General features: G+C 41.1%; 1 protein-coding gene across 2 annotated transcripts in view; it reads left to right on the forward strand.

Moving 5' to 3' along the window:
• The window catches only part of prkcab (protein kinase C, alpha, b), a 117,005-nt gene that overhangs the window by 21,103 nt on the left and 69,147 nt on the right, over nucleotides 1-26,755 (forward strand). For both annotated transcript variants that reach the window (XM_004558316.6, XM_004558317.6), the window contains exon 3: nucleotides 15,715-15,797. In XM_004558316.6, coding sequence (XP_004558373.1) covers nucleotides 15,715-15,797 — 83 coding nt within the window. The remainder of the gene's footprint in view (nucleotides 1-15,714; nucleotides 15,798-26,755) is intronic.

The raw sequence follows: 26,755 nt of genomic DNA on the forward strand, positions 1-26,755 counted from the left end.
ATCTACTCTGTTTCTACAGGTTCAGTTCTGACTGCTCTAGTCCCATTAAATAAAAACCCCAAAATCCATACAGTGTAAGTCTAATGCGGAGACCCAGGTTCGAGTCTATCAAACCGTGCACTGCATATCTTTTTCCAACTTTCCTGTCCCAAAAGAGGCTGAAAAATAAGAACATACTTTTCGCAGCTCCAACTAGACCTGGAATTTGCATTCTGGCCCAGAAATATTTTAGTTTTCTTTGATCTGAAAAGATGAAAACATGCCGCTCATGTCTCTGTGCTAGGACCACATTCTGGCACAATCTGGTGGCTTTAAAATAGCTTTAGATCCTCAACTTTAGTGCTAAATACTTTCAATGTTATTCACAAGCTTTTACCTAAACACCTACTCACATCTCAGAATATAAGTGCACAACTTCCAAAATTATATTGCATAATGTAGAGCAGTACAGAACGTGTATAATTATGTGTATACGAGGAATAATATAAGAAGTCCTGCCCATTATTTATTATAAACAAAAGGAAAAAAGTCACACTGTAATATTTTTTGCCCACCCTTAGATTTGATGATGGCCATGGCATTATGTTGATATGCCTATGCAGTGTCACAACTTTTCATTTCCATCTGGCGTTTCATTCATTCTTTCTTTCTTTTTCTTTTGCGTTGATAATGGCAAAGATGGATTCCAGCACATCCCAAAGATTCTCAAACGGGTTTAAGTCTGGATGTTTTGGTCTGTTCATCCATGAAAATGATGTCTAATGCTTCTTGACCTGCTCTTCCACAGTTTGAGCCTAGTGGATCCCGGCATGATCGTCTCAGAATATGCCTTTGCCACTAGGGAAATAGAAAATGTTGATGGCAAAACTTGGCCGTTTAATATATTCTGGTCGTTTGCAGACTAATTTTACCTGGGCACATAACATTACTGAACATGCACCTGACCAACTGAAGTATCCCCTGATTACAACACTGCCCCCACTGGCTTTTAAAGTAGACACTAGATATGATGAATGTATCACTTCATCCTCCGAGGCACTCGTTTGCTTAGTTAAATCCAGGTGGTGACTTTTGTTTGGCTACTTAATCTTAATAGATAAGATATAGGAGAGAGCTATATTAGGTGTATCATGTAAGCAAAATCTTTTGCATGTATATGCTGATGGGTGGATTAATTTTTTTTTTTATAGAGCCAACCAAAAAACTCATCTAGCAATCATAAAATTGCAATGGAGGACTGCATTGGTTAAAACCCTTTCCTTTTAAGCTCGAGATATTTAGAAACTTTTAGCAGTGTTAATGTGTGGGGAAAGCAGGAAGTTCTTGGATTTTGAACCCTGAGTGTGAGCCATTGTCTTCTTTGTTGATACTTTTCAGAGTAAAGCTGCTGCTCCTCTAAATCAAATGGAGGCAATTGTGGTTGATCGGGCATCCAACTAGGGTGCCTCCTCTTGACGCACCTTAGGTGAGACACTTCAGGCATGTATAGCAGGAGGAGATCTCAGGGCAGAACCAGTGACACGGTGGATAGATTATGGTCTCTCGTCTGGCTCTAGAATGCCTTGGTTTCCTCATAGGTGAACTGGAGGAGGTAGCTGGGGAGAGAGACGTCTGGGCATGTCTGCTTAGACTGCTGCAACTCGGATAAGTGATAATTGGATGGACAGACGGACAGACAGACTTGTTACCTCGCTATATTGTCAATTCTGGCAATAATTTTTCAAGTAGGGCTAAGCTTCCCTGAACAGTTGCTTTGGAGTGTTCGTGCTGGGGAAGTTAAAGGTTTGTTGCAACAAAGTTCAAGGACATGTCTTGCAAGAGCGCATATTGTTTACATTTTACAACTGGGCTCACCAGTCATTAGGAAATGCTACATAGACTTTACCTAATATGTTTTAGATCATCATAGCTGTTCAGTGTAGATACCCGTTATTAAAAACACGGGGTGAAATCTACACAAATATACGAAGTACAAGATGTTCTATGAGTTTTTTGAGTAGATTATATAGGTTTGTTTTCACAGTGGCGGTGCTGGAAAAGTAATTGTTGAAACTGAATGGGGAGAAAAAATTAAAGATAACAGAAAAAATAATAAGAAAGCACGGGGTGGCGTGGGAGGTAGCAGGTGCTAATTGAAACCATCTTGCAGAAAGCACAGAATGCCATTTCGCCACAGCTGCTGCCTTTCGTTTTTTCTCTCCCTTATTCAGTTCCAAATGGTATGAGCCATGCACTCGACAGGCTGACTAATCGCTCCGCACAGCCTTGGATGCGGGGCGTGTGGATTAACTAGGCCAATTAGCCAGGCGCAGATGAGAAGAGTCATGCTCCCTTTCTCAGCCGAGTGCCATTAATCAGCAATAAAGGGGCTGAAGCAACACTACAGTTTACTGACTGCTTCTCCTCTTCTTACAACGGCCAGGTTTTACTGGCTCAAACCTCTTGACCTCAATACGGCATGACTGTGTTTCTCTGGGGCTCTGCAGTTTTTGTGCTAGAGAAACACCCAGAAGAGCTTAAGAGAGGGACAGAGTGTGAGTGTCGGGTTGTGTCAGTGTGTGCGTGTGTGTGTCTGTCTAAAATCTGTTTAGGTCTGCATCTTTGAAGAGGCTGTCTTTTTTTTTTCTTTTTCTTTTTTTTTGCCTGTCCCATTTGGTTCTTTAGCCGTCAGAATTGTTGTCTGAAGACCAACAAAGATACCCAATGGATTTACTTTGCCAAATGGATCATCACGGCCTTGCCGTATTGGTCCATTTGATCGACCTTTGTTGATATTATTTCTTTTCTTTTATTTTCAGTTGTTACAGACGGGAGGAAAGGGAGAAAGAAAGATGAAGGAAAAGAAAAACAGAAGGGGAGAGGGACAGTGAGAAAGGGCACTTAAAAAGAGAAAGTAGAGAAAAAAAACTCCTGGATCACCTGTTGAGAGAAAAAGAAGAGAAAACAAGCAAAAAAAACAGAGCAACATACTAAACACAACAGCATCACGTTAATCTAGCTAAGTGTAAACAGCAGGAAATACTAAATATTGAATGTTGTTGTGTAGCAAGCAGGACCGACAGCGCACAATGTCCTTGAAAATAGCAGCCAATAAAGGTGTAGTTTATGTCTATGAACAGTGAACACCCGTGTGCACACCTGTGTGGATCAGTGCGCTTGTATTCAAAAGGTTTCCCCATGTAATGGTCTGCTAGAGGATGTAGAGAGCCATAGCCCTGTCCCCCAGGGCATGAAGCAGGCATGGAGGAGATCCAGGCTCCAGACATCCAGAGGCCCCAGAGTGCGAGAGCCCAAGGAGGACCACCGGTGGGGCATCCGTGCCACCCTCCTTTGAAGGGCTGAGGAGAGCCCCAGATGAGGGGTCACCCAGTAGCCATGGAGCAGAAGCCAGAGGGGGCTGCAGTGACGTGCCCGCCGGCTCTGCCGGCAGCCAGCTGTGCCAGAGTGAACCGAGCCGCAGGCCCAGAGGCCGGAGGCCCGAGGGCCCCCTTTGCCCCGGAAGAGGCCTGACCGAGCAACAGGCACTAGGCCCCGCCAAGTAGTCACCGGGAGTGAGCTGGTACATACCTGAGCGCCCAGCCCCAGACACCAAGACCCACCAACGCACTGACCCCTGAGGGCATCAGTTACCGGCAGGGAGTGTGGTGAGGGGAGATAGGCCTTCGGAGGGCCTCGGAGTTCCCAGAGAGGTGGAGTGGCCCAAAATAAAAAATAAAAAAAATCTGTCCATCTGTGGGTTTTCTTCTCACACGTGTGTGTGTGTGTGTGTGTGTGTGTGTGTGTGTGTGTGTGTGTGTGTGTGTGTGTACAAACTAAGCATCTAATGCATGCAGGAGACTATAGATAGGTATTTTTGGCATTCCCCTCCATGCATATCTGCATGTATAAATGCATGCGCATTTGCATATGTTGTAGCAGAAGGCAGACCTCACAGCGAGAGCCTGTCCTGTCACCTGCTGTGGAGAAAACTCACCTGAGCTGACCCAGAATCAGCTCATCAGCCGATCAGATAGGAGGCGTCTAACTACTGACTCACAACACTATTATACACACCCACGCTTAATTAAGTGCATTTGATTAAGCTTTTATCATGTGTATTAACACCTTAATGCCTTTTATCACCCTGGTGTTGCATAAGAGTCAAAAGTGACACATTAACTTGAAACTCATAGTTGTGTATATGTATACCTGTGAGAATAAACAAACTAATTTACTGTAAAAAAAAAAAAACACTTGTTATTCACAAAAAATACCCAGTGTTTCATATTTGCAAAAGGCCAGGATGATTGATCCTAATTTAGGCAGCAACTCTTCACCTGACTCCAGTCTCCCAGCACCAGCAGAGAAATCATGATTCATGTGTACAGCATATTTGCTATGATTCACACTTCTTAACCAAAGCACCGTCAGGTATACTTGTTATTAAAGCTGACTTCTCGTTCCAATCCGCTACCCGCAAAAGGTGTTTTTTATTTTTTTGTAAGTCAGTCATCGTGTTTGTACCTGCAACACAGTCATCGTTGTCACTGATCTGATGCCGCGGTTTCTGATCAGCGGGGAGATCTTTGATGTGCTTTCTAAAAACAGCTACTTGGAGCAAATCTTGAGGAGAGCAGGGCCTGTATTTAGAGCAGAGTGTAAATAAATTCCTATTTTGCTCCTCCAGGAATCATGATTTTTGAAGTTAAGAATAAAACTACAAGGGAGCTGCTATAGTTCAGTTTAGAGCAGGTGACCCATTTGCCAGGGGGTTGCACGAGCCTGGCTTTGAGTCTACCCTGGACATATCATTCCCTGTTTTCCTGTCTATTATCCTATCAAAATAAAACATTTAAAGGAGTTAAACTTCTCAATATTCCCTGATAGAAACATTTATACCTGACTCTCACCCACAACATGCCTTTTGTTCTGTCTTCCTCCCCCCAGCTCAAACCGGTCCCAGCAGGTACATTTATCAAAGAAAGGCCAGATTACATGCTGGTACTTCAGCGCTGTTGAGGAACACTTAATATCATCATAAATGCATTTCACTCGTCTTGTACAAGAAATTTTAAAGCAACCCTGCTCACTACATTTATGTGAAGCATGCGAGAATCTGAGCCAGGTGAAGGTCATGAACGGAAATCAGTGCTGGCACATCTGTGCAGCAGGCGAACCAACCTGCTAAGCTGCCACGTTTTATCAGATGTAACAGCTGGCATTACAGCCCTGCAGCAGCCTTCCTGCCTGTAGCGTCAGATAACCTATGGTCAGTAGTAGCAACTGTTATATAATCATATTCAGTGAGTAAATGTGTTTACATCCTAAGTGGTGTTTATTTCTAGCACAGAGCTAATCGAGGTGTTTTCTATGGAAAGTTTCATTTGGGCACTTCTCACTTTTTTCTACTAGAGATAAAAAACAACAAATTGAGTGAGAACTGAGGAGAAGCAGCTGAAGCTGAAATGAAGGGGGAAAGAAGTGCATTATTTGTGGTTCAGGTTGTTCTCAGCAAAAACCTTAGCCTTGGATTCGTTTGTCTTCAACAAATTAGTCTAGGACGTGCAGTGCCGTAGGAGCAGAAGATGTTCTCATGTTGATGTTTGGTATCAGAGTCTCCCCCGGCACCAGGCTTGGACTTGGCCATGACCTTTAGCTTTTGCCTCGTCGCGTCTTCTGTGTGTAGGTTGAGCACGCAGAAGTCCTCTGGCAACTGACTGCGTCATAGCATGAATGCAATATTCAGAAAGAAAGATTCTTTCTTTCTTAACTGTAGACGCTCGCACCTCTTATTAACAGTCATTCTACTGTGAGTTCTAACAGCTAACCAAGCTCATGACATTACTATTGCTGTGATATCTGATCCATATGCAGACAGAGGGTGCTCTAAGGCAGACCCCTGCAGACAGTACATCGCTCGCTGAAATGGGGTTGGGTTTAAATATATGTCCAAGCGTGTGTCTTTGTGAGTAATTGAGAAGACAAGAGAACGAGACAAAGTGGTGCCCGATGTGCGCGTACGTGCTGTGTGTGTGTCCTGTGTGACTGAGATCAAGCGAGTTTAAGGATGAGTGTGTTAAGACGTCCCTGATATATGCTTCATTACTGTGCACATTCAAAATGTGTACAACCGAAAGAATGTAAAAATGCATCTGCATACCTATATGTGTGCGTTAACCCGTGTACTCGTGAGTCTATGTGTGCACATGAGTGCATTTGTTTTCAGAGTCATATTAAATTCATGAGGCAGTATCACCATTTCCCCTGAGTGACTCAGAGATGTCTAGCAGCCAAACACTCCCACCTTTAGTTTAAAATAATTGATCCCTTCCCCCTGTGGCCATCCTTTATACAAACACTACTACTGCTGCAAAGAGTGCATATTTGACTGAGTGTGGTCTATTTATCATTCCTAATAATGCACAATCTTATGTGATTGTCTAACAATGCAGAATATTCTACCAAAATATATTATGAGGGTGTAAATAAAGCTAAAATTTTGGAAAATAAGAAGTCTGCATCCATGCTAGCAACTAAATGGCAATATTAGCATACTGACATACAATCTAGGATTTTTTTTGCCGATGTGTGGCATTTATAACAGCAAATAAATTATAATGAAAAAAATACATGGATAAAGAAGAAACAGGTGAAACACCCTTCAAACATCTTGTTGAAGTGGCATAGTTTGTCCACCAGAGGGCACTCTGCATGCCACAAACACAGCAAACCAGCTGATCCAAACAGAGTCTTTGTGTAAACTACTTGTGTAAACTTCTGGTGAGGCCAGCAAACACTCTGGCAATGAATTCCTGTATCCTGTATCTATTAGAATGGAAGCTTGTTTCCACCACTAAAAACCATTTTTTGCCTTGTGTTATCGTCTCAAATTTTGACTATTGTTGGTTATTGTTTATATATTGTTGTTGGTTCTGGTGACAACCCTTCCATACCCTAGTCAGAGTTTCTGAATGCTAATATGAGAGAAAAAAAATCTTAAAACTAGAAAAACTAAATTAACATCTGACAATAAACAATGGTTTCACGCTTGAATTTCAACAAATCTAGTTCCACCTGTGCTTTATGTTTATCTGCATGCAGCTAAAGCTCATTCAAATGTTATTAATCAATACATATCAAATAACAAGCTGGCTGTGAATGCAAACAAGGAAGCTTCTGGTACCAAAGGTCTCATGGCTTGCCTATAGATTCTGCATATTCATGTGCAGATTTATTGAGATCAGTCTACACTGTACACTAATGAACCAACTGCAATCCCAGAAGCTGTAATATTGCTCCTGGCGTGAACCACTAAGGAGATATATGGGGAAACACACGGAAGTGTATTATAACAGATGGAATTTCCTCGACACGTCTGGTCTGGCTGTTTAGTAGGTTTATTTTAAAAGAGGGGAATGTGTGAAACACAAACCACAACATGCAAAACATGAAAAGAAGCTCGTACCTGGGGACACCATCACTGCTCTGTGTGTCTACTCTATTACCCATCCAGACATGCATACCTAAAGACAGATCCCAGAAGGCAGGGGGCCAAGATGATAAATGCCATCAACTGTCATCCTGCAGTGCAGTGTGGATGGAAACTAGGAGAGGCCACCGAGTACTAAGATGCAATCTGACAAGGCCAGCATCACCTTGAACTCCATCTGAATTTCTCCAACCAATCCAGTGTCTATCTATACTATCGCACCACTACTGTGCTGAACCTCGGCTAAGGTTTTTCTTTCCTGTTTTCTGCAACTTCCCACTAACAAGCAGAAATGTCTTATGTGCACATTTATAAACAATTGCATTTGCATGCATGCATATTCAAATAGCAGGATGTTGTGGTGACAGTAATAATTGGTAGGCACAAACAGACTTCTGGGGAAGTTTTTTGCAAATTTATGACAGGAGAAAGATTATAATGCTGTTTTCTGTCCTCATCAAATCTTATCTTTCACTATCTTCTAATTCCAGCTCTATTATTTCTCCATTCCGCTCTCATCTTCTGTTTTCTTTTTCCTTCAGTGGTCTTTGTGAATAGCTCTATTGTTGCTTTCAAGGTTACACGCTCATGTAAACTCTCTGTTTGCGCCCTTATTGTTGCATCTCTGCCTTTTATGTGCCCATACTATGCATAATTGAATGTATGCCCGGAAATCAAATTTCCAGGCCTTTGTTGTAGCTTCAGCACCGTTCATTTCCCCCCTCTCCATGTAGATGCTGCTTGCCGGTATATTGCACATGTACTTCATTTCTTAGTGGCAGTGTCAAAAACAGAGATGTATATACTGACACAATTTAGTCGGCAACAGTGTTCTCACAGTTATAACTCTGATCAAGTCTATTACTTGGGGCACATTTTTACCAAATGGGCAACTGATGACTTTCCTGTTTTTAAAATCTCAAATGACTTTTATCAGCTCACCTCATAATTATATAAACAACTATTTGATCCCCTGGCGAGTTTCTAAGTTTGCTCACTCAAGCTTCGAGTTGAGCAAACTTAGCAATCAAGAAACTGAAAGGATTTGGAAAGTTTCTGGAAAGAGTAGGGGACCAAAATCCTTCACGAGATGAGTTCAAACCTGGTGACCAACTACAAGAAAAATCTTCCCGCTGTTCTTGCCATCAAGGTTTCTTCCACAAAGTACTAGGTGATGTTTTCCTTACTTACAAATTCAGCAGGAGATCAATTATTTCCCCAACTGTATACAGTATGAGGCCTCAGTCACATAGTCCTAGAGACCAGTCTGCGACTCTGTGGCTACCTCTGACTGCTACGGCTGGGCTCGGAGTACCAACTGGTCTTCAAAATAACCATTGAGTGGTTGTGAAACTTGAAAATTTGAGAATGTATAAAAGTTCCACCTTTTAAAATGTGTTGGTTGTAGTAATAAGGCACAACTTTAACACTTTTTCCAAGTTTCACAATTTGATGGTTAGTTAACATGTCTTGCAGAAACCATGCAAATCTCCTAGAGACTAAAGCAATTGCAAACAAGCAAAAAATTGGGACCCTTTAACGGTCAAAACCTCTAGAACAGATGTCCAACTTTGTTTATGCATCTATGGATTCTGTCCGGAAATGTGATTTCATCTGGTCATATTTTCGCACGATCTGATGCTGAGCAGAATATTGGAGATTTCTATATTTTCCAAAAGGTTGCTCAGTCAAGTGGTAGAGCCAGACTGCTCACAACCTCTAACAAGCCTCTTTAAATCCAAATGAACTCATGCATGTTGAAGTGTAAAAGCCAAGGGTTAGTGCAAGTAATCAGGATGGTAAAGTGACTCATGGATATAGTTTCTCCCTGACCTTTGAAGTGCATCAAAATTTGACGAGAACTTGACACAGGCTAGAAGTTCGTCTGTCTGCCGGATGCATTGTGTTGGCTCGTTTGTACATGGTTATATTTCAGCTTTTTCCATATCTGTCATTGAGTACTTGCGCAGGCTTGTGGCAGCAATAGCTTTTCATTCATCATTCTCAGTTTCTCACACACATGCCGGCCTCAGATACGTTGATGCGGCTGGATGTCTGTATCAGCGCGTGCCACTTACAGCGTCCACCAGGCAGGTGAAAGAGAAGTGCAGGGGAAATGTCTTTCCTCACATTTTCACCACGTCACAGTTCAGTACACGCTGTTCCAGCCCTGGCCAGAACCAACCCTAAAAATAACTAAGAGAGGACAAGAAACCTCTCTTTTCCTCTCCGCTCCTTTTCTCTGACATTTGTCTTGCATCAAATGACAGAAGATCTGCTGCAGAACGAGCACAGTCGAGATCAGGGTGGAGGGGACAAAAAGGAGCATTTTACACAGTCACGTGCCTGCTTGGGACGAAACCTGTCTTTGTGTTTATTTAAAAGATACTGCATTATGAGAGGCTGCGAGCAATTCCCAGACAGGGCTAGGTGAAGAAGCTGTCACCCAGCATCACCTCAATAACATTTCATAGCAAAAACGATGAGCTGTTGTTTGAGCAGCATTTCTAACTGGAAGCATCCATCTCTACAGTCACGGGAACCCCTGTGGATTTGTTTCCACCTTCTCTGCCTGTTCATCCATCGTGTCACACACTTCCTCCTTTTCCTCCTGCGGATCTCAGATCAAAGCTTCTTTTCTCTTTGTGTTCAGATGCACTCTGGGGGACCTGGATTGATTGAATGTGTCTGGAGGGTATTGAGTTGGTTCTGTGCTGCCCGTGTCCTGCGCGCTTTCTCTCCCATATCTCCACTGCAAGCTTTTCTTCTGGGCAGGAGCACATCATAATTCTATTAACGGTGGCTCGGTAGATTATCAATTTTCCCAGATTAGCCAGAGCTAAATACACACTTGAAAGGATCAGAGGAGAAGGGGTAAGGATGTAATGGTATGTGTGAAACCATGCCACCTATAGAGACAGGCACTGGGATGATGCATATAAACATGTGCTTTCCACCTTCTGCACACACGCACGCTTGCGAGAACGCTTTTATGTTGTGTAAGCTGCTTTATAATGCCAAAGCCCCGTATCTCTGTGCTTATGTAATTAGGCTGGTAAAACAAAGCCCATAGTAATTAATCATAATATCCCTGACGATACAGTATGTTACTGTCACCTCTGCTCCCGCTGCTTTACATAGCTCTCCCCGCGAGAATGAAACCATTTGGAGACAACTGCTCTTCTCACTACTGAGTTCGTCAGTCACATCCCTCTGAGTCACCAGAAAGATTAATTCTAGTGCGTTTTAGTTCTCCTCCAGCACTTTATAACAAAACTCCTTTAACACAGGAGAAATAGAGAAAATTATTTTCTGTTACTTCAGTTCATAAGATACTGTGCAAAAGTTTTGAGCTACCCATCATTTCTTTATATTTTCTTAGGGAAATGTGAAATGGGTCCAGTGATGTATAAACATAAATGGAAGAATATAAGGCAAAGAAATTCAAAACAAACAGTTTAACAATTCTAATGAGCTTGAAAGTCAGTATTTGGTCATCTCTTTAACAAAGCTTCAATAATGTTAACGTCTGGGCTCTGGGGAGGCCTGTCCATGACTAAAAGTGATCCATTATGTGCTTTTTCTAGCCATGTGTGCTTTTACTGCATTGGCAGGGTGTTCGGGATCATTTTCCTGCTGAGAAATAAAGCCAATCAGAAGCGTTTCAGATAGTATTACATGGTAGATCAGAATGTGCTTATATTTAATAATTCCATCAGTTTTGACAGAACCTTCACCATGTTTTACAGGTGGGTGTAAACTCATTGTTTCACTCCACTCTGGATTTCATCACTCCAGAAAACCTGTTGCCACTGATTTTGAGACCAGTTCTTGTGTAATTTGGCACACTTCAGCTTTTTCCCTCTGTTTACCTTCCTTAACACTGGCTTTTTGACAGCTAACCATCCACTAAAACAATTTATGAGATATGCTAAGTTTATGCAATAGTGGTTTATTACTTGAGTTAGGTGTTTTTCCTTTTTGCTTTAGAGTTCTTGTTTTAGTTGGGTATTATGTGGCTTGACAAAAAAACCAAACCAAAACAGTTCTTTATAAAATGGTCAGATACAAGAACTGGAAGCAAAATGGGTGGAAAAAGCAGCTAATGTCTAAAGAAAAGCTTTAAAAGACCTTCTGAAAAGCTGGAGAACAATTTCTCAGGACCACTTAAAATTTATAATAAAGCCTGGCTCCTTGGAAGAAAATTCAATGAAGTAAGGGTTGACTCAAGACTTTTGCACAGCACTGTATAGATGGAAATTACTGAGTGCATGTAACTTCCCATAAGCTCCCAGAGAGCTTCAGTGTTTCAGCCGCGGCAGCATGCAGTGTTGGCTTCTACTTTTGTAAGACGGCTTTTAGATTTATGTGTGTATCATTCTGTGTGCATGCACATGAAAGTCAATGCCAAGGATTATAGTTGCAGAGAAGCACAGTCTCTGACTTGTGTAAGTGTGGTTAAGCTTTCCTGACACGTGCACACTCTCCTGGACTCAGGCGCACAAGGTCCAAAGCTAGATTTATCCCTTCCACTATATTCAGCTTAGGTGCCCTCCTTCACCTCTGAACTGGGATCAGTGTCAAGTCGGTCAGCTCAGCTTACCAGCAGACATTCAAACGGTCAGGGATCAGCACTAAACAGAGGCAGTAATGGGCATGTGGGTGTGTAGCCGAGGGTGTGAGGAGTGCTGATGGACGGGCAGAGAGAGAGAGAACTACAGACGTCATTACACGCGTGATTCACATATTGTTAGTAGGCTGCAGGGAGAAAAAGAAAAACCTGATGATTGCACTCAGAATTAATCCTGCTGAGTAAAACTCTGTGTTAGAGAAGATGAAAATACACGCAGCAGATTTTATGTGCTTTGTGCTTTTCCTTTGCATCTAAGCAAATGTTTTCTTAATTTGAATGACGGCTGAGTGGGCAGGATGTGGGATGGGAGGACTGAAAGTTTGACTTTTGGGCAAGTTGGAGGTGGATATGAAGTGGGTATGAATGCCCTGAGGTCAGCACCAAAACAATTACTAATATAATCAGCATGCACCGATAGGAGAAAAATGAAATAATAAAATGTTGAAACGCTCTTTCAAGAAGTCTAATGTGAATTCAACACTGGTGTTTTTCAGTTGCTTTGAAGAAAAAAGGGACCTTGATCTCACCTTTTAGAAGTTAAAAGTAAAAAAGATTTAAGGTGGTTGGGTTGGCAAATTTGCATTTAAATGATCATGCTATCTGTTGTGTGAGCCCTGCCACATCAAGGAAACATGTAGGCCATTTTTGGAAATGAATCTCCTCCAGCTAAACAGTCATCTAAAATTCAGAATAAGACGTGAAATAATATCTGACACATTGATACAGATCTAGCAAATTCATTTTTACATATTCTTAAAGACTCGATCAAAATAGCTACGTCTTTGGTGAACAGTAGATGGATCAACTCGGTTTTGGTCGCCCGACCGGAGATATCGCTAGCTCCGGGACGTCGGGCTAGCGATTTTGCGAGCCCTGAACTGAAGGCCCAGATACATCTCTTTTCCCTATTTCTTAAGAATATGATTTCAGACACCGTTCATCTGTAGTGTTTTTTTTAGCCTTCTTCTTTTCTCTTCTTTTGTCATCCAGTTACCTCAAATCTTTTAAGGACACACTGCACACCTTGCCGAGATATGCCAAATTTTTGACTAATAGCTCTTTGGGAATCACCAAAAACAAATTATGTGGCTTTCCAACAGGCTGCTAATAACACACTGACTAAAGCATCAATTTAAAACTGGTTCTTTGCTACGTTATCTGCTGTATGTAGACTTAACACTGGTTCATACCTTGACTTGTTTTTTTTATGATATAAACAAATGCAGGATGGCTAAAGACTAGCACTGTAACTTGGCAAGTGAGGGACACTGATAAACTGTATGGGTTCATCACACAGACACAGATACCTGTTACTACTGTAAGTACTTGTAACATACAAACAAAATGCAAAAATGTAAAAATGTAACTCCTAAAAACTATTGCATGTAGACCTCTAGAATGTTTAATAGAACACCTACGATTCTTAGGTCTTAACACGATGAATAAAGTTTAAAAGTCCAGTTCAGTGAATCGGCTTAGTGAGGTCATGTCAAGCTAATCACTAGTGACTAAATTCTCCAATCACAAACATCTGTCATGCCCATTGAAATGTATGGCTTTACCTCTCAGAATTATTGAAATGAGTATGTTGCATAAGCATTCATTTTTGCTGTAAAATTGGCTTTTCAGTATAGGAGTCTATGGGGATTGAGTTGCTTTTGGAGTCGGTCTTGAGTGTACATTTGAGGAAGTGCAGTTTTTGGTGCCTCCCCATTGGCCTAAAGTTGTTTCTTTGGCAATTCTAAGGATTTAGTATGTATTTAGCATGCTAGCATTGGATACTGTCATTAATAGACATATTTAGCAGCATATCATACTTATGTGATTATTATGTTTTTATTTAGTGGTGTACAGAATTCCAAGTACATTATAGTAATAAGATGACAGCGTGGTGATAGCATGTATCCTGAAGAAGCTGAACTACCTCTGCAACCTAAAAGGGCTGATGGTAGCGTCTAATGCTAGCAGGAGTGACTAGGCTACTAGCAAAAGGCAAAGCTACAGAAAAATCCGTCAGGACTAACAGAAAGAGAGCAATGGTCTGTGAAAACCACCTATTAAACCTTTACTTTTTGGAGGTTCTCCACTCTGCCTAATGTAACTTTTAATTTATACGAAAGAAGGTGAAACTGATTCACAAAGGTTTCTGCTTCCTAACTGGACATAATGATATCCCTGAAGCTTAACTGACTTTGTGTTTATTGTGTGATAATCAAGTGCACCCTTAATATAGTTTTGGAAATTCTTTTTCACAACAGTTTTTAACCCAGTTAACTACATCAGTGAATCCCATCTCAGTCATAGCATTTTATGTGTGCGATGACAGACCAAAGATTCATATAGCAATATTGCAAGCATGGATGGACCTGATTTCATAAATCCCCACTGTTTGCATTTACACCTGTACTGAGTGCCTGGTTTGGCTGTTGTGTACTGTACATTATGAAAATGACAAATGGCACAGATGACAGCTTCAGAGCAGGGATAAATCACTGTGGGCTACTATTTTTGCTGAGCTTTGTGTGCCATCCCCTCCCTCTCTGCTTCATTTTGTGTTTATTACTCAAAGAGATGAATTCATACTGTACATTGCCACCAGCTCGGCACTAACCACAGGCAAGAACACAAAAAGAAATCGCAGTTGATTATTAGTTTAGGATTAGGGCTACGCTAAAGCGTTATGTTGAAGACGCTCACAGTTATGCTAATGATCTCTAAATGAGTATCTAACTATCTATTTGAAAAGTATCTAATTAGCCCAGCAGAATGATACAACTGCCTTTCAGTCAAAACCCCTGCTGTTTCTTGGACGGCAGCAAACTAATTTCTCTTGTTTAACCAATGCTTGTCAGATTGTCTGGCAACTGTGTGGCTTTGCTGGCAGAATTACAGACAAAACCACACATATATGATAGTGGGAGAGCGCAGTAGTGCACATGAGCAAGCAGGCAGCTTGACAATGAGCGAAGCAGACAGATTGTGTGAGAATGGATAAAGAAGAAAGAATGAAGAATTTCAAACAATGCAAGAGAAAAATACTGTTGGGTACAGAGAGTGAGAGACGGAGAGGGAGTCAGCTCGCGCGCCAGCTGTCACAGATGTCCACATTTTTGCTCCCCCCCCCCCCCCCCCCCTCCAGATCAGCGGCAGAGTCCAAATGTAAATGCCACTATCGCTGACTTGATAGCAGCGTCAGATGTCATGTCAGCCGTGTCACGCTGAGTGACACTTTGGTATAGGCGGATCCCATTTCAGTGGGAGACAATGATACAATTGGTATCAACCCCAACAGCTTGTAAAGAGCCGAGAGCTGCAGAAACATTTTTTGAGTGGGTGTGAGTGTGGGTGTACACATGCATTTCAGTCTGTTTGTCTGCTTGCATTTGTTTGTGACAATGGACAAGTACATTCCTCTTTGTGTCTCCTTCTATCTCGTAACTGTTTGTCTGAAACTTGGATTGACGGTACTTTTTTGTGAATGCAAATGTTTTTTTTTAAAGAAGCAGATTTTATGGTTGAATGGCCTTCATAAACTTGTAAGACAAAACAGCTCACAATATTGTGCCATAAGTTGTTCCTGTAAAACTCTCTGCTCTTTCTTCTTTTCTCTCAGTTTGCTGTTTCGTGGTCCACAAACGGTGCCATGAATTTGTCACCTTCTCGTGTCCCGGAGCCGACAAGGGTCCCGATACAGATGTAAGTGAATGCTTTGCATGACTCCAGGTTTTTCTGTGCATACACCTGAGTGCATCTATCTGCACTCCCAGTCAAATAATATATATAGCATATGTAGTAAGTTCTATGACGTGTCACAGCTCAGTGTGATTCTGTGTGTAAACACTGAAGTAGGAATTAATTACAGGATTTATCCACTATATTTAGAGTCTCCACAGAAAGTGTAAGGAAGAGAGTCCACAAGAGTAAAGCATGAAAATACATGATGAGTAACTTAGCCCAGCATAAATTAACATTTCCTTCTATAATGATGTGTTCACAAAACATCTGCTGAAATAGCGATGGGTGATATAACCTTTACCGCACTATTTTTGTTAGTTATATAATCCCACAGAAAAACTACAAAAAATGAACAAATTAAAAGCAATATTAAATCTAACCCTGATTCAATCGTTTCTCACTCCATTTACAACCAAAGCGAACATCAATAAGGAAAAAATGCTGTAGGCCTAATGTAGGTAAATTAGTATATACAATGTGGTTCTGTCTCAGAGTTGTTTAAATGATCAACATTTACCTGTCTGTAGCGTAGCTGTTAGGATGTATTTAATGTAGGATTTGATAGATTTATTGGATGTGATGATGAAGCTGTCAGATATAAAAAGATAATAAAACCTTTCTCATGTGTTTTAAAATCTTTAAAGACTGCATTCACTTTTAGACATTATGTCAAAAATATCGTACTAGTACATGCCAATGTGACAAAATTGTCAAGTTTGTGCCTGTGCATGCTTTTGGCTGATAAACTTGACCATATTGAGAAAAGTATCAAAAACAGAGGTGGTGGATGTTGCTAGTTTGCTGGAAATGGGTCATTTTAGCTTGTTGCTAGGTAGTTGCTAGGGACACATATAATTGAACTTTTATGGATATAAATGAGATTTTTTTTGTCTTGAAATAAAGATATTATAGATGCATAAAGGCCAAACCCAGGTCATTTTGGCCTATTACTCGGTGGTTGCCAGGCAACGTTGTGACATCCTAATATGGCAGGCATAATTCAGCTTTTGTGGATATAAATTAGATGGTACTGTATGAAACAAAAATCATCCGATGTTTTTGCAAGATGTTATATGTACGTAAATGCTAAAAGCAGCTCATTTTATGCCGTTGCTAGGCAACATGATGTGTCGCAATGTAGATAAGAACCTTCAGGTGCCTGAGATGTACCTGCCAAATTTGGATGCTCAGCTCCTGACGGTTTGGGAGGAGTTCACGGACGAACAGACAGACAGAGAGATTTCTTGTATTGTAAGATCACTGTATTGATTTTACAATAGTGACTATATTGAGTCATTCATCTATTTGTAGTATAAAACATGTGAGGCACTTTTTGTTTGTTTTTTGCATCTACACATCAGGTGTGATAACATTATCCCTCATTGGTCATCTTTTATGGTAAATGGCCTGTATTTATATTCTTTTATTCCTCAAACTGCATGTGACGCTGTCTGGTTCAGGGTGGTGTTGGAACAAAGGTCCCTCGGGGTACAGCATCCTTGTCAGGGGCGCACGTGCGACCCTGCTGTAACAGTTGAACCTCAGCCTCCCCTTTCCGCCGGCCATGATGCGATCTGTCCTTGGTCAAGCACGGCCACACCGCCCGCTGCAAGAAAAACACTGTAAACTCCCCATCCTGTCAAACCAGCTCTTCATCTCCAGCTCTTCATCTTCTTTAAGTGGGCAAACATAATACTCCAATTGGGCTCTGGTGTTCTCACATTTCAGCTTCACCAGACTGAAAGAACTGCTAATGAATGCTCCCTCGCAAAGCCGATTAGAAGACTAGGAGCACTCTCACGCTAATATTCTCTCACAAACTGTAATCAAAAGCTTTGTTTTTAATGACTGCATTGTCTCAAATGCTTGATTAACTCCTGCGACAATACTCTGTGATCAGCACCTCCTCTCGAAAATTTCCGTGTTTTCTTCATTAAATAACATCAAACGCCATTAAAGTGGTTTAAGAAAACATAAACCCAGTACAGTTTGGTGAAAGCGGTTACATCCCAGGCAATCAAGAGAGAAAGAGCACATCTTTAATGCCTGGTGTTCAACTTTTTATTAATGCGGTTACTCTCTGTTGGCTTCTCTTCATCTCGATTTAACTACTTTAACAGTCATTACTCATTTCTCCCACCTTCTGAGGCCCATTGCTCATTTTCTCTAGCACTCCTGGGCTGTTTCCTTGTTATTCATCCATGTATCTCCTCGACTCTGCTCTGTCTTCATGCCTAACTATTCCTCTCTATCTTTCTGTGCTTCTGTTATCTCTCCCTCCCTTTCTCTCGCTCTTGCTAACATGTACACCTACATTGCTAGCTTGAAGTGCTCATTGTGAGTTTTGCCATGTTGTTAGCGCCCATTATCCACCGGCTAGCTTTGGCAAACGGTGAATAGGGTATGAACCTCTTTGAATTTCAGTGATGATACAGGACTTACTCACCGACAGAGCTTTAAAAACCTGCAGAGCACTTCATTTTATTTAATTCCATCAGTTTTTGACACTTTCCTAAATCAGAACAATTTCCACGCATAATAGTAATAAACTAAAGGACCAAGCGGCCAGTTGGTCGGTGGCTTCAGCAAGCGCAGGAAAAAAAAAATCTCACACCTTCTCCCTAATGAGTATATATGATTTTACCATCATGCACTAATGCATTAAGAAGTATCTGCGTTTAATAGTGACAATGACTCACTAGCACCTGTTAATCCCTCCCTCTCACCATCACTCCACACACTCCCCCATCTCTGCACCTCAGCTTCTGATTCAGCATGTGTGGTGTCAAGGCTCTCTGAGTCTGGCTTCAGGCTTGGAAACACACACACACACACTCACTGTCACTTTCTCTCTTACTCACACACACACACACATACACCCTAAGTCCCTTTTGCACTGTGGGTTGAGAGTGACCCTTGCACCAGCCTCGGCGTGCGAATGGCGTCATCTGTCCAGCAGATGCTTTGATCCACTCGCAGATTGACATGGAGAAGACAGAGAGATGTTCAGATTAGCATGTGAGTGAAAGGCGCCCTCTCTCTCTTTCCTCTTTCTGTTTCTCATTCAGCACACTGAGGCGTAGGCGGTAAATAGTTCTGTATTATCAGTCAAGGATCACTCTGAAACCTGTGAATGAAGGTGACTCATTCACGGAGAAACAATATGGATTTCACAACCAGATTACATTTTCACAATCGGCCCAGATCTTTGACCAGATCAAGTCTTTTTTGTGATTTCACTTGATTTCATTGACAGATGTGGTTGCTGTGTCTGAGGAGATTATTCTGTTTCTCTCCAACCAGCCTTCTGATATTTATTTTAAGAGTCAGCTCTGCCATCTTTTTTTTTTCTCAAGCTGTGCTTCACTTTAACTGTGCACAATCAAAGCCTTTTTAATCTTAGTATATATGACATATCCATCTTATCATCACCCCGTCAGTGCAACCATAATCTTTTTCTCTTGGTGAGTTGTATTATCCTTCCCAGAGACTCAGTGGCAGCATGTAACATTATATTTTTCACAACTGATTGGTTACATAACTTTACCTCTTTTTAAAAAAAAAACATTGAAGCTGTAAAATATAAAAATTTTTGAAGTTTGTTTTGCTGACTAACAATTAGAAGCCTTTTTTTTCTGAAAATCTCCCACACTTATTCCGTTATCTAAAATGCTGGTTTTGTTCCAGTTGACTGTTTGTTTCATCTGTAATAAGGTCCATCTCCCAGCTCTGTAAATAAACTTGAGGTAATGTCTGCACAAACAGCTGGATCAAAACTGCCCAAAACACTCTTCTCCCATGCCGTTTCCTAATCTTCTGGGAAAAATCTGACATCATTATCCCGACCAGCTGGATGTTGTCCAGCTTGATGAAATGCGATGATTTATTGACGGATCACGGACTGGACTTACTGCAGTGCTACAGCTGGTAACACCGTGAATGGTGAAAATTTTTGGTGGTGTAGTTGGCGGCTATATTCCAACTCAGTATCACATTAGGATGTGTAAGAGCCATTAATGTCTCTACTGTGATGTGGTTTTATTTTTTACTAGCTTTGATGTCATGTGAGAGTTAAATTTCTTTCTCTTTCCTGCCTCAAGCGAATGCTAAAGACAGATTTGCAGGAATGCAATGCGTTTGTGTCTGTTTGCGTCGGTTTTTACCTGCAGACAGCTTCGTAGTGTGTTGTCTACATGTTGTAGTGGTTTATTGTCACCAGGGGGCAGTGTCACAAACAACAAGTCTCTTGCTTCTGCAGCTGCTGGTCATTTTTTAAAAGTTTCTTTTTCACATTTCTCCCATTTTTTTAACTCCACTGTCATCCTTTTAATTCTCTAGACCACTTTTCAACCAATCAGCATTCCTCCTATGCACGATGTCATTTACTTTGAGCTACGTGCTGTTGGTTTTTATGGGAGGACTGCAAACAGGCACGTGTATGGCAGCATTTGCAAATAAAGACCCTGCCATGCTTGAAGCTTGCAGACTCTGGCTGTGATGCGAATGTGCATGGACTGGTAAACTGGTTGTGACACTGGATGAATCTTAGCCAGCCACCAGAACTACAGAAGGCTGACTGGGGAGAACATTAAACAGTGGGGTAAAGCAAATTAATTCATTAATCTCATTCATCTCCACCAGTTCTGTATAGTGTACGTGCACAGCTTTTTGGCCTAAAGTATGTTGCCACTGTGATGCATTCATGAGACTTTTACAATTCCCACACTCAGAAAGTATCTATGTAAACCAGTAAGGCCAACTTGTACCCTCTGCTCCCCATGACAGCAGCCATCAGTGCTCGGGCTTGTTGACATTCTGACTCTGCTGAAATCTACACTGTAAGGGAGAGCTATTAGCAACTGGCTCTGGTGAAAATGAGGATGGTGTCGAAGAAAGCTGAGAGAGAGAAAAATAATTGTAAGTATGAATTTGCTAGTGAGATCACCACAAGCTCGGTAGTTCTCAAGAAAGAAAAGTGCTTTGTGGATGAGCTAAAACAAGACATTGAGAGGGCTGTGTGTCAGTCAGAATACTTATGTGTGTGCGGGAGACTTGAGCTAATTAATCAACCTGCACACATGACTGTGTGGCACTGAAAGTACACTTGACTTTCTCTGCCTTGGTGTGTGTGAGTGTCTGCTTATTATGCCACAAGAGGTGGATGTAATATCACAAGCACCTGTAGGCAATTCAGCACAAGAAGCGTGTAGTAAATACTAACTGAGGAGTTCATCGTTTTCAGTTTTTGTTGAGACTCTGCAAGTGAAGCATCCATTACTTTAAGTTCATTTAATGTGTTGAAAAGAAAGAAGAGGGATGAGGTGAAATTTAAACTGGAATCATAACTGTGAGTTTCTAATCTGTTTCATTTGATTCTTTTTAAGAGTTCAGTTTTCCCCTCGATCCATTATTCATCTGGTCATGTTTCGGCTGTGTGGCAGGTGGAGAATGGAACCGTATGCAGGACTCCAGAGGGAGAACGTAAACTCAAAAAGGCCACTTTTATTGCTATACTCTTAAACTTGAACATGCAAAAATACAATAACACAAGAAACTTGAAACCTCAGAGAGAGTACAGCGGTGACACGGACCACACAAGGTGAGAGGGAACACAGCACAGTAAACATGACCAAGAAATGACCAACATTTCGTTCTGGCTTGGTTTTCATCTCATTAGGTGTGACCTTTTGGTCACAAAAATAACACCAACTGTCCTGGTGTTTGTGACACAGGTGCGTGTGTGTGAGGTTTAACCCTTTCTTGTTAACTGATTACAAAACAGCACATCTAAGTCAGTGTTTTTGGAGTTCTGCAAAAGCAATGTGCCAAGTAGCGTAACAGTTTTTGGTAGTGCAACGGGTAAATACGGGGGGTTCTATACATACACTTCAACACTGATGTTGACGACATGACTGTAAGTGCAAAATCACTCACTGCATGCTGAATCCCCCCAGAGATGCTTATGTTGTTAATGTTGCATATATTTGTGCTGGAAAAAAGCCCCAATGTGGCGGGCTTTTTTTTTTTTTTTTTTTTAATTGGCTGGAGGAGACTACCTGTAGACTGTCATCTTCTTACTGCCTACCTGTATGGAGGAAAAGAGCCAGGGCATCACGGCTTAGATGAAAAGAGTCGAGTTTCTGCATGTTTCTGCATCACTTTGACACATTGACAGTTGGTGAGCTGAAACATGGCAAATCCCCTGTTCCTTCCATCTCCTCCCAATGCTGTTGGCAGCTGTGACAGCTGACTGCTTGTTTTTTTTTGTTTTTTTTTTTACCCTGAAAAGTTGCAGTCTCTGTCCTCATACAGTTAGTGTAGTAGCCCAGTTACTCTCGATATCTGTGTTCCCTTTATTCCCTTTTACTGTTACTTACTTAAATTTAAAATTGTCCTTTAATTCACTTTCAAACTCCTGATGTTTTCAGATTTCTTTCTAGCTGCTATACATCACATACATGCCAAAGTGCTTTGCTATAGCATTAGGCTCGTCTGCCGTAGAATACAGTAGCCTACATTTTAGCAGTGTGTCGCCCCATTAGTCTCCCAGCTTCGAGCCATTACCTTCCCATCAACTCAGCTTTGATCTGCAGCAACAGCTGTGTAAGCTAGCCTAACACGCTCGCAACAGAACGTGGCTTACACAATATCAAATCCCTCTACATGTTAATGCTGAAATGCACAGAGAGCAGATTACAGCTTAGAGAGCCGAGCCTCACTCGGTGCGTCAACACGTGCTGCAGAGTTCAGCCCAAGAGCGGGAAAAAGATGATGAATTAACTTGACATATACTCTGTGCAGTATGTAAGAGAGGAAGGTCAAAAAATGAATCTCTGCTGTGTGTCATTAACTCAGCGGAACAGATCGCCTCTTATATTACTGACATCGTGATTATGCAAGGCCATGACACTGAGGGACACGAGGCTGCTGTCAGTCAAAAATCACAATCTGCGTGTTGAGTAGTAAGCAACCTTACTTTAGGCTGAACAGATGTCCCGCACTGAGACAGCCTCTGGTAATTCGACACAGATTGCTCTCAAAGAGAAACCATGTGGAAAAACATTTTTCTACTTTCTGTTTTATTATTATGATTAAACCAGATTTGTTGATTTGTTTTTGGGTTTTCAGCAGTTTTATTGTTCTGTGTCAAACGATACAAATTAAATTTATGCTATTAAGAATGTTAGGTATGTTATTATTGATGAACATATTAGCACATGCATACAAATTTAGAAGATTTTAGTCAAAAATATTCCTTTTATTTGTAGAGACCCTCATGGGAATAAGCATGGGAATAACAAATATGTTCAACAGGTGTGTCGATGTGGTCATCAGTGTTATAACTTTGTCTTTTACAGCAATCTATTAAATCGTGCATAACAGAGTTTGTACAATTCAAAAAAGCTTGAAAGTCAATATTGGGTATGATCACCGTTGTTCTTCATCACAGCCTGAACTTGCTAAAGCTGCTTTCATGTCAATTCAGGTAGTCTTTAGGAACAGTTGTGTTTATAGTGTGTTTGGGATGTCGTGCTAAAAAAAATGAAGCTGTTCCTTTCCAGATGGTATCGCATGATGTGTCAAAATCTCACTGGGCTTTTCTGCATTCATAAGCCCATTAATTTTGAGAAGGCCTCAACACCACTGGTTTAAATGCAGCCCCCAAATCCTCCACCATGTTTTACAGATGGCTGTAAACGCTTACTGTTGTACCTCTCTGACTTCATCCATCCATGTTGAACCAAAAAATTTCTTGGCTTTTGTTTGTTTGTTTGTTTTGGGCATTTTTCATATTGCTTAAAAATGTGTCTAAAGATGACATTTAAAATTTGTTACTTGCTAATCTCTCTGTGTGTAGACACAGCACTAGAGTTTGGTCCCTTTTTTATGCTTGAATTATTCATAGGCCAGTGTTAAGTCACCTAATGAATAAAAGGACATGCCATGACAATGGTTAGACATAAAAACTGGACTGAAAATCAGTGAAAAAGCAGCCAAAGTCCAACAAAAACTTAGAAAGACCTTCAGGAAGGCTTTAGAACTATTCTGCAGACCACTTAAAAAAAATATAATAACATCTGGCTCTTTCAAAGAAAAAAAAAAAAGAGAGAGAGATGGCTCAAGACTTATGCACAGGCCTGAATGCTATGTTAATGACATGGTGTGCATGAAACCACGTAGTTTAACTATCAGAATCAAAAAGCTCAATAATCTCAGATGTCTGAACAGCTGGAAAATTTGAGCAATTACATTAGCTGCTGATTTAATTAGAGATATCAAATTGCAATCTGGAGTTATCAGTATCATGCCTGCTTTCATAAGCCCACATGGTAGTTAATGCATTTATTTAGAGCTTGGTGAGGACACCTGAGGTTATCCACATGCTGTCCTTAGGCAGGATTCAGTTTTATACAGAATAGGAGTGTTATGGTACTTCCAAGACCTTCATCTGTATACAGAAAGTGCATGATGGGCATGATAACAGCGTCACTAAGATGCTATTTATGGCTTTTAAACAGCCAGCCTTGCTCACCTAATTGCACAGGAAATGTGTAAATCTCATCTGCAGTAAATGCATTTTATTGATATCCCTGCCATGTTTACACTGTGCTTGAGTGTGAGTGCATAGACACACTTGGCTTTAGAAGTTTTTTTTGTTTTTTGTGCTGTTGATATGGTGTGTGAAATAATACATCACACATTGCCTAAATGCAGCGTATGTAAATGTTGGAGTGTGCCAAGCACGGTTTTTACATGAGTCTCCCCAGCCTGTTCTGGATAGAGAGGGAAAGCACTCACACAGTGAAGCACACAGTCTGCTTCTCCTCGCCTCCGGTCTCTTTGCCCTTATTATCATCCAGCTCGTGTGCACTAAAAAATGGCCAGCTTACCCAAACACCCTCAGTGGGGCGTCTGTACTGTAGCGCAGCCACCGGCTGACTCCTGCGATTGCCTGCTTCTGTTATAGCAGTGTTGTCCCTGCACAGCAGTAAGTATAGGGAAATTTAGAAGACCTGAGCTAGTAAGCCAATAAGTCAGCACCTCTTACACACTGCATCTTAGTTTCAATGGCAAAAAACTTTCAAAAAGTATGATGGCACAAAAAAGAGGGAAATGAATTTGTATAAATTAGACAGAAATAGTTAAAATGTTTTACTATTATTCTACTACTACTACTCTTCCAATGGTTGTTTATGATATTCCCTATTTTGATATTACATAGTAAATGGTAAATGGCCTGTATTTGTATAGCGCTTTACTTAGTCCCTATGGACCCCAAAGCGCTTTACACATTCAGTCATCCACCCATGCACACACACATTCACACACTGGTGATGGCAAGCTACATTGCACCTGGGGCGCACTGACAGAGGCGAGGCTGCCGGACACTGGCGCCACCGGGCCCTCTGGCCACCACCATAGGCAATGGGTGAAGTGTCTTGCCCAAGGACACAACGACCGGCAACCTTCAGATTACAAGACAAAACCGCCAACTCCTGAGCCACGACTGCCCCACAATAATGAAATGCTTTTGTGTTATTAATTATAGTAGTATGGGGGGGGGGTTGGTTTTGTTTTGTTTTTTGTTTAATTGCCAGCTGAGTAAAACAATTGTGATTTCAAAACAATTCTGAGGCCATTTTACTTGTTACCAGTAAAAACAATATGGTAATAACGTAATATCTTTAAAAATAGTTAAACTACTCTTTTTAAAAACATTTTTAAAGTAAAATTCAGCAGATCAAGCCCAAATGGTAAAAGTGAAAAAATCTTCCTAACAATCTTAGGAAGAGAGATTTTTTTCTTCATAAGTAAAGTTTATTTTTTGTTAGTTGTAGTCCATAGCTAGTTATGTGTACACGTCATCAACTTGTGTTCTCTTCAGTTTTTTATGCTGTCTTTGCAGTTGCAGTTACACCCTTAACCCCTGATTTTCTTGATTTGCTAATAAGCAAGGTTGTGACAAATTGGGGGCTCATCCGGGATCTGGTTGCACAACCTGGCTCGTAACACCCTACAAAAAAGGTGGACACACTGTTCAGCAGTTTAACAAAGCAATTTTTAAGGTGTGCAAATCAGTAAGATTGGGGTGTAGGACGTGCATGGGTGTAGAAGTGTTTATTGGTGTTGCAAGTGCAAAGAAACTAAAGAGAAACCAAGCTGTTACATGGCATGGTGACAAACAGGTAGTTAAGCGTGAGGCAGAAAGAAGCCAACCATACATTTATAGTCATTTATAGAATGCGGAGCTCAGGTGTTTATAGCTGGCACTACTTGCTGAGCCCTGCCATGCTTGCTAGAAATCTGGAACACATGCAGAGGATAAGGTTGAGACTAACAGTCAGGCGTCGTCACATGTTTTTGTTAAACTAACAGGTATCCAGTGGAGATAAGAAAAAGTGATGTGGCTCCAGAGCTGCTGGACCAGAACTATTATTGCCACTAAAAAATCTCAGTTAATTTGTCTATTTTCTGTTATGTTTAGCTAGATAAAACAGCAAATGTGGCTCTAACAGCTGAATAAAGCAACACCAACTGTCTTCTTTTGAAAGACAACATATTTAATAATGTGATTATGCAACACCGCTGCGTTTGTGTTTTCACTTCTGCTGTATACTTGTTCATACTCCGGAGCATGTATGATAAGTGGCACTTCCTTCTACTTATTAACAGTTATTAGCTCATTAAAATCTGCTTACAGGCGGAAAATGACAGAAGCCTCCTTCCTAAATAAACCCCCAAGACCTGAAGAGGAAAGCAAGCACGGGAGGTGGAAATTAGTGCGAAGTAATTATGAAGATGGCAAAGATTTACTACAGAGTTTCAGAATAACAGCTGTGTTACTGCTAATAAAGTTCTAAAACTCTGAAAAATTATAGGCGTAACTAAAAGCTACATAATATCAGTGGACACAGAGA

The sequence above is a fragment of the Maylandia zebra genome, linkage group LG4, assembly GCF_041146795.1.
Source record: "Maylandia zebra isolate NMK-2024a linkage group LG4, Mzebra_GT3a, whole genome shotgun sequence".
Taxonomy (NCBI): Eukaryota; Metazoa; Chordata; class Actinopteri; order Cichliformes; family Cichlidae; genus Maylandia; species Maylandia zebra.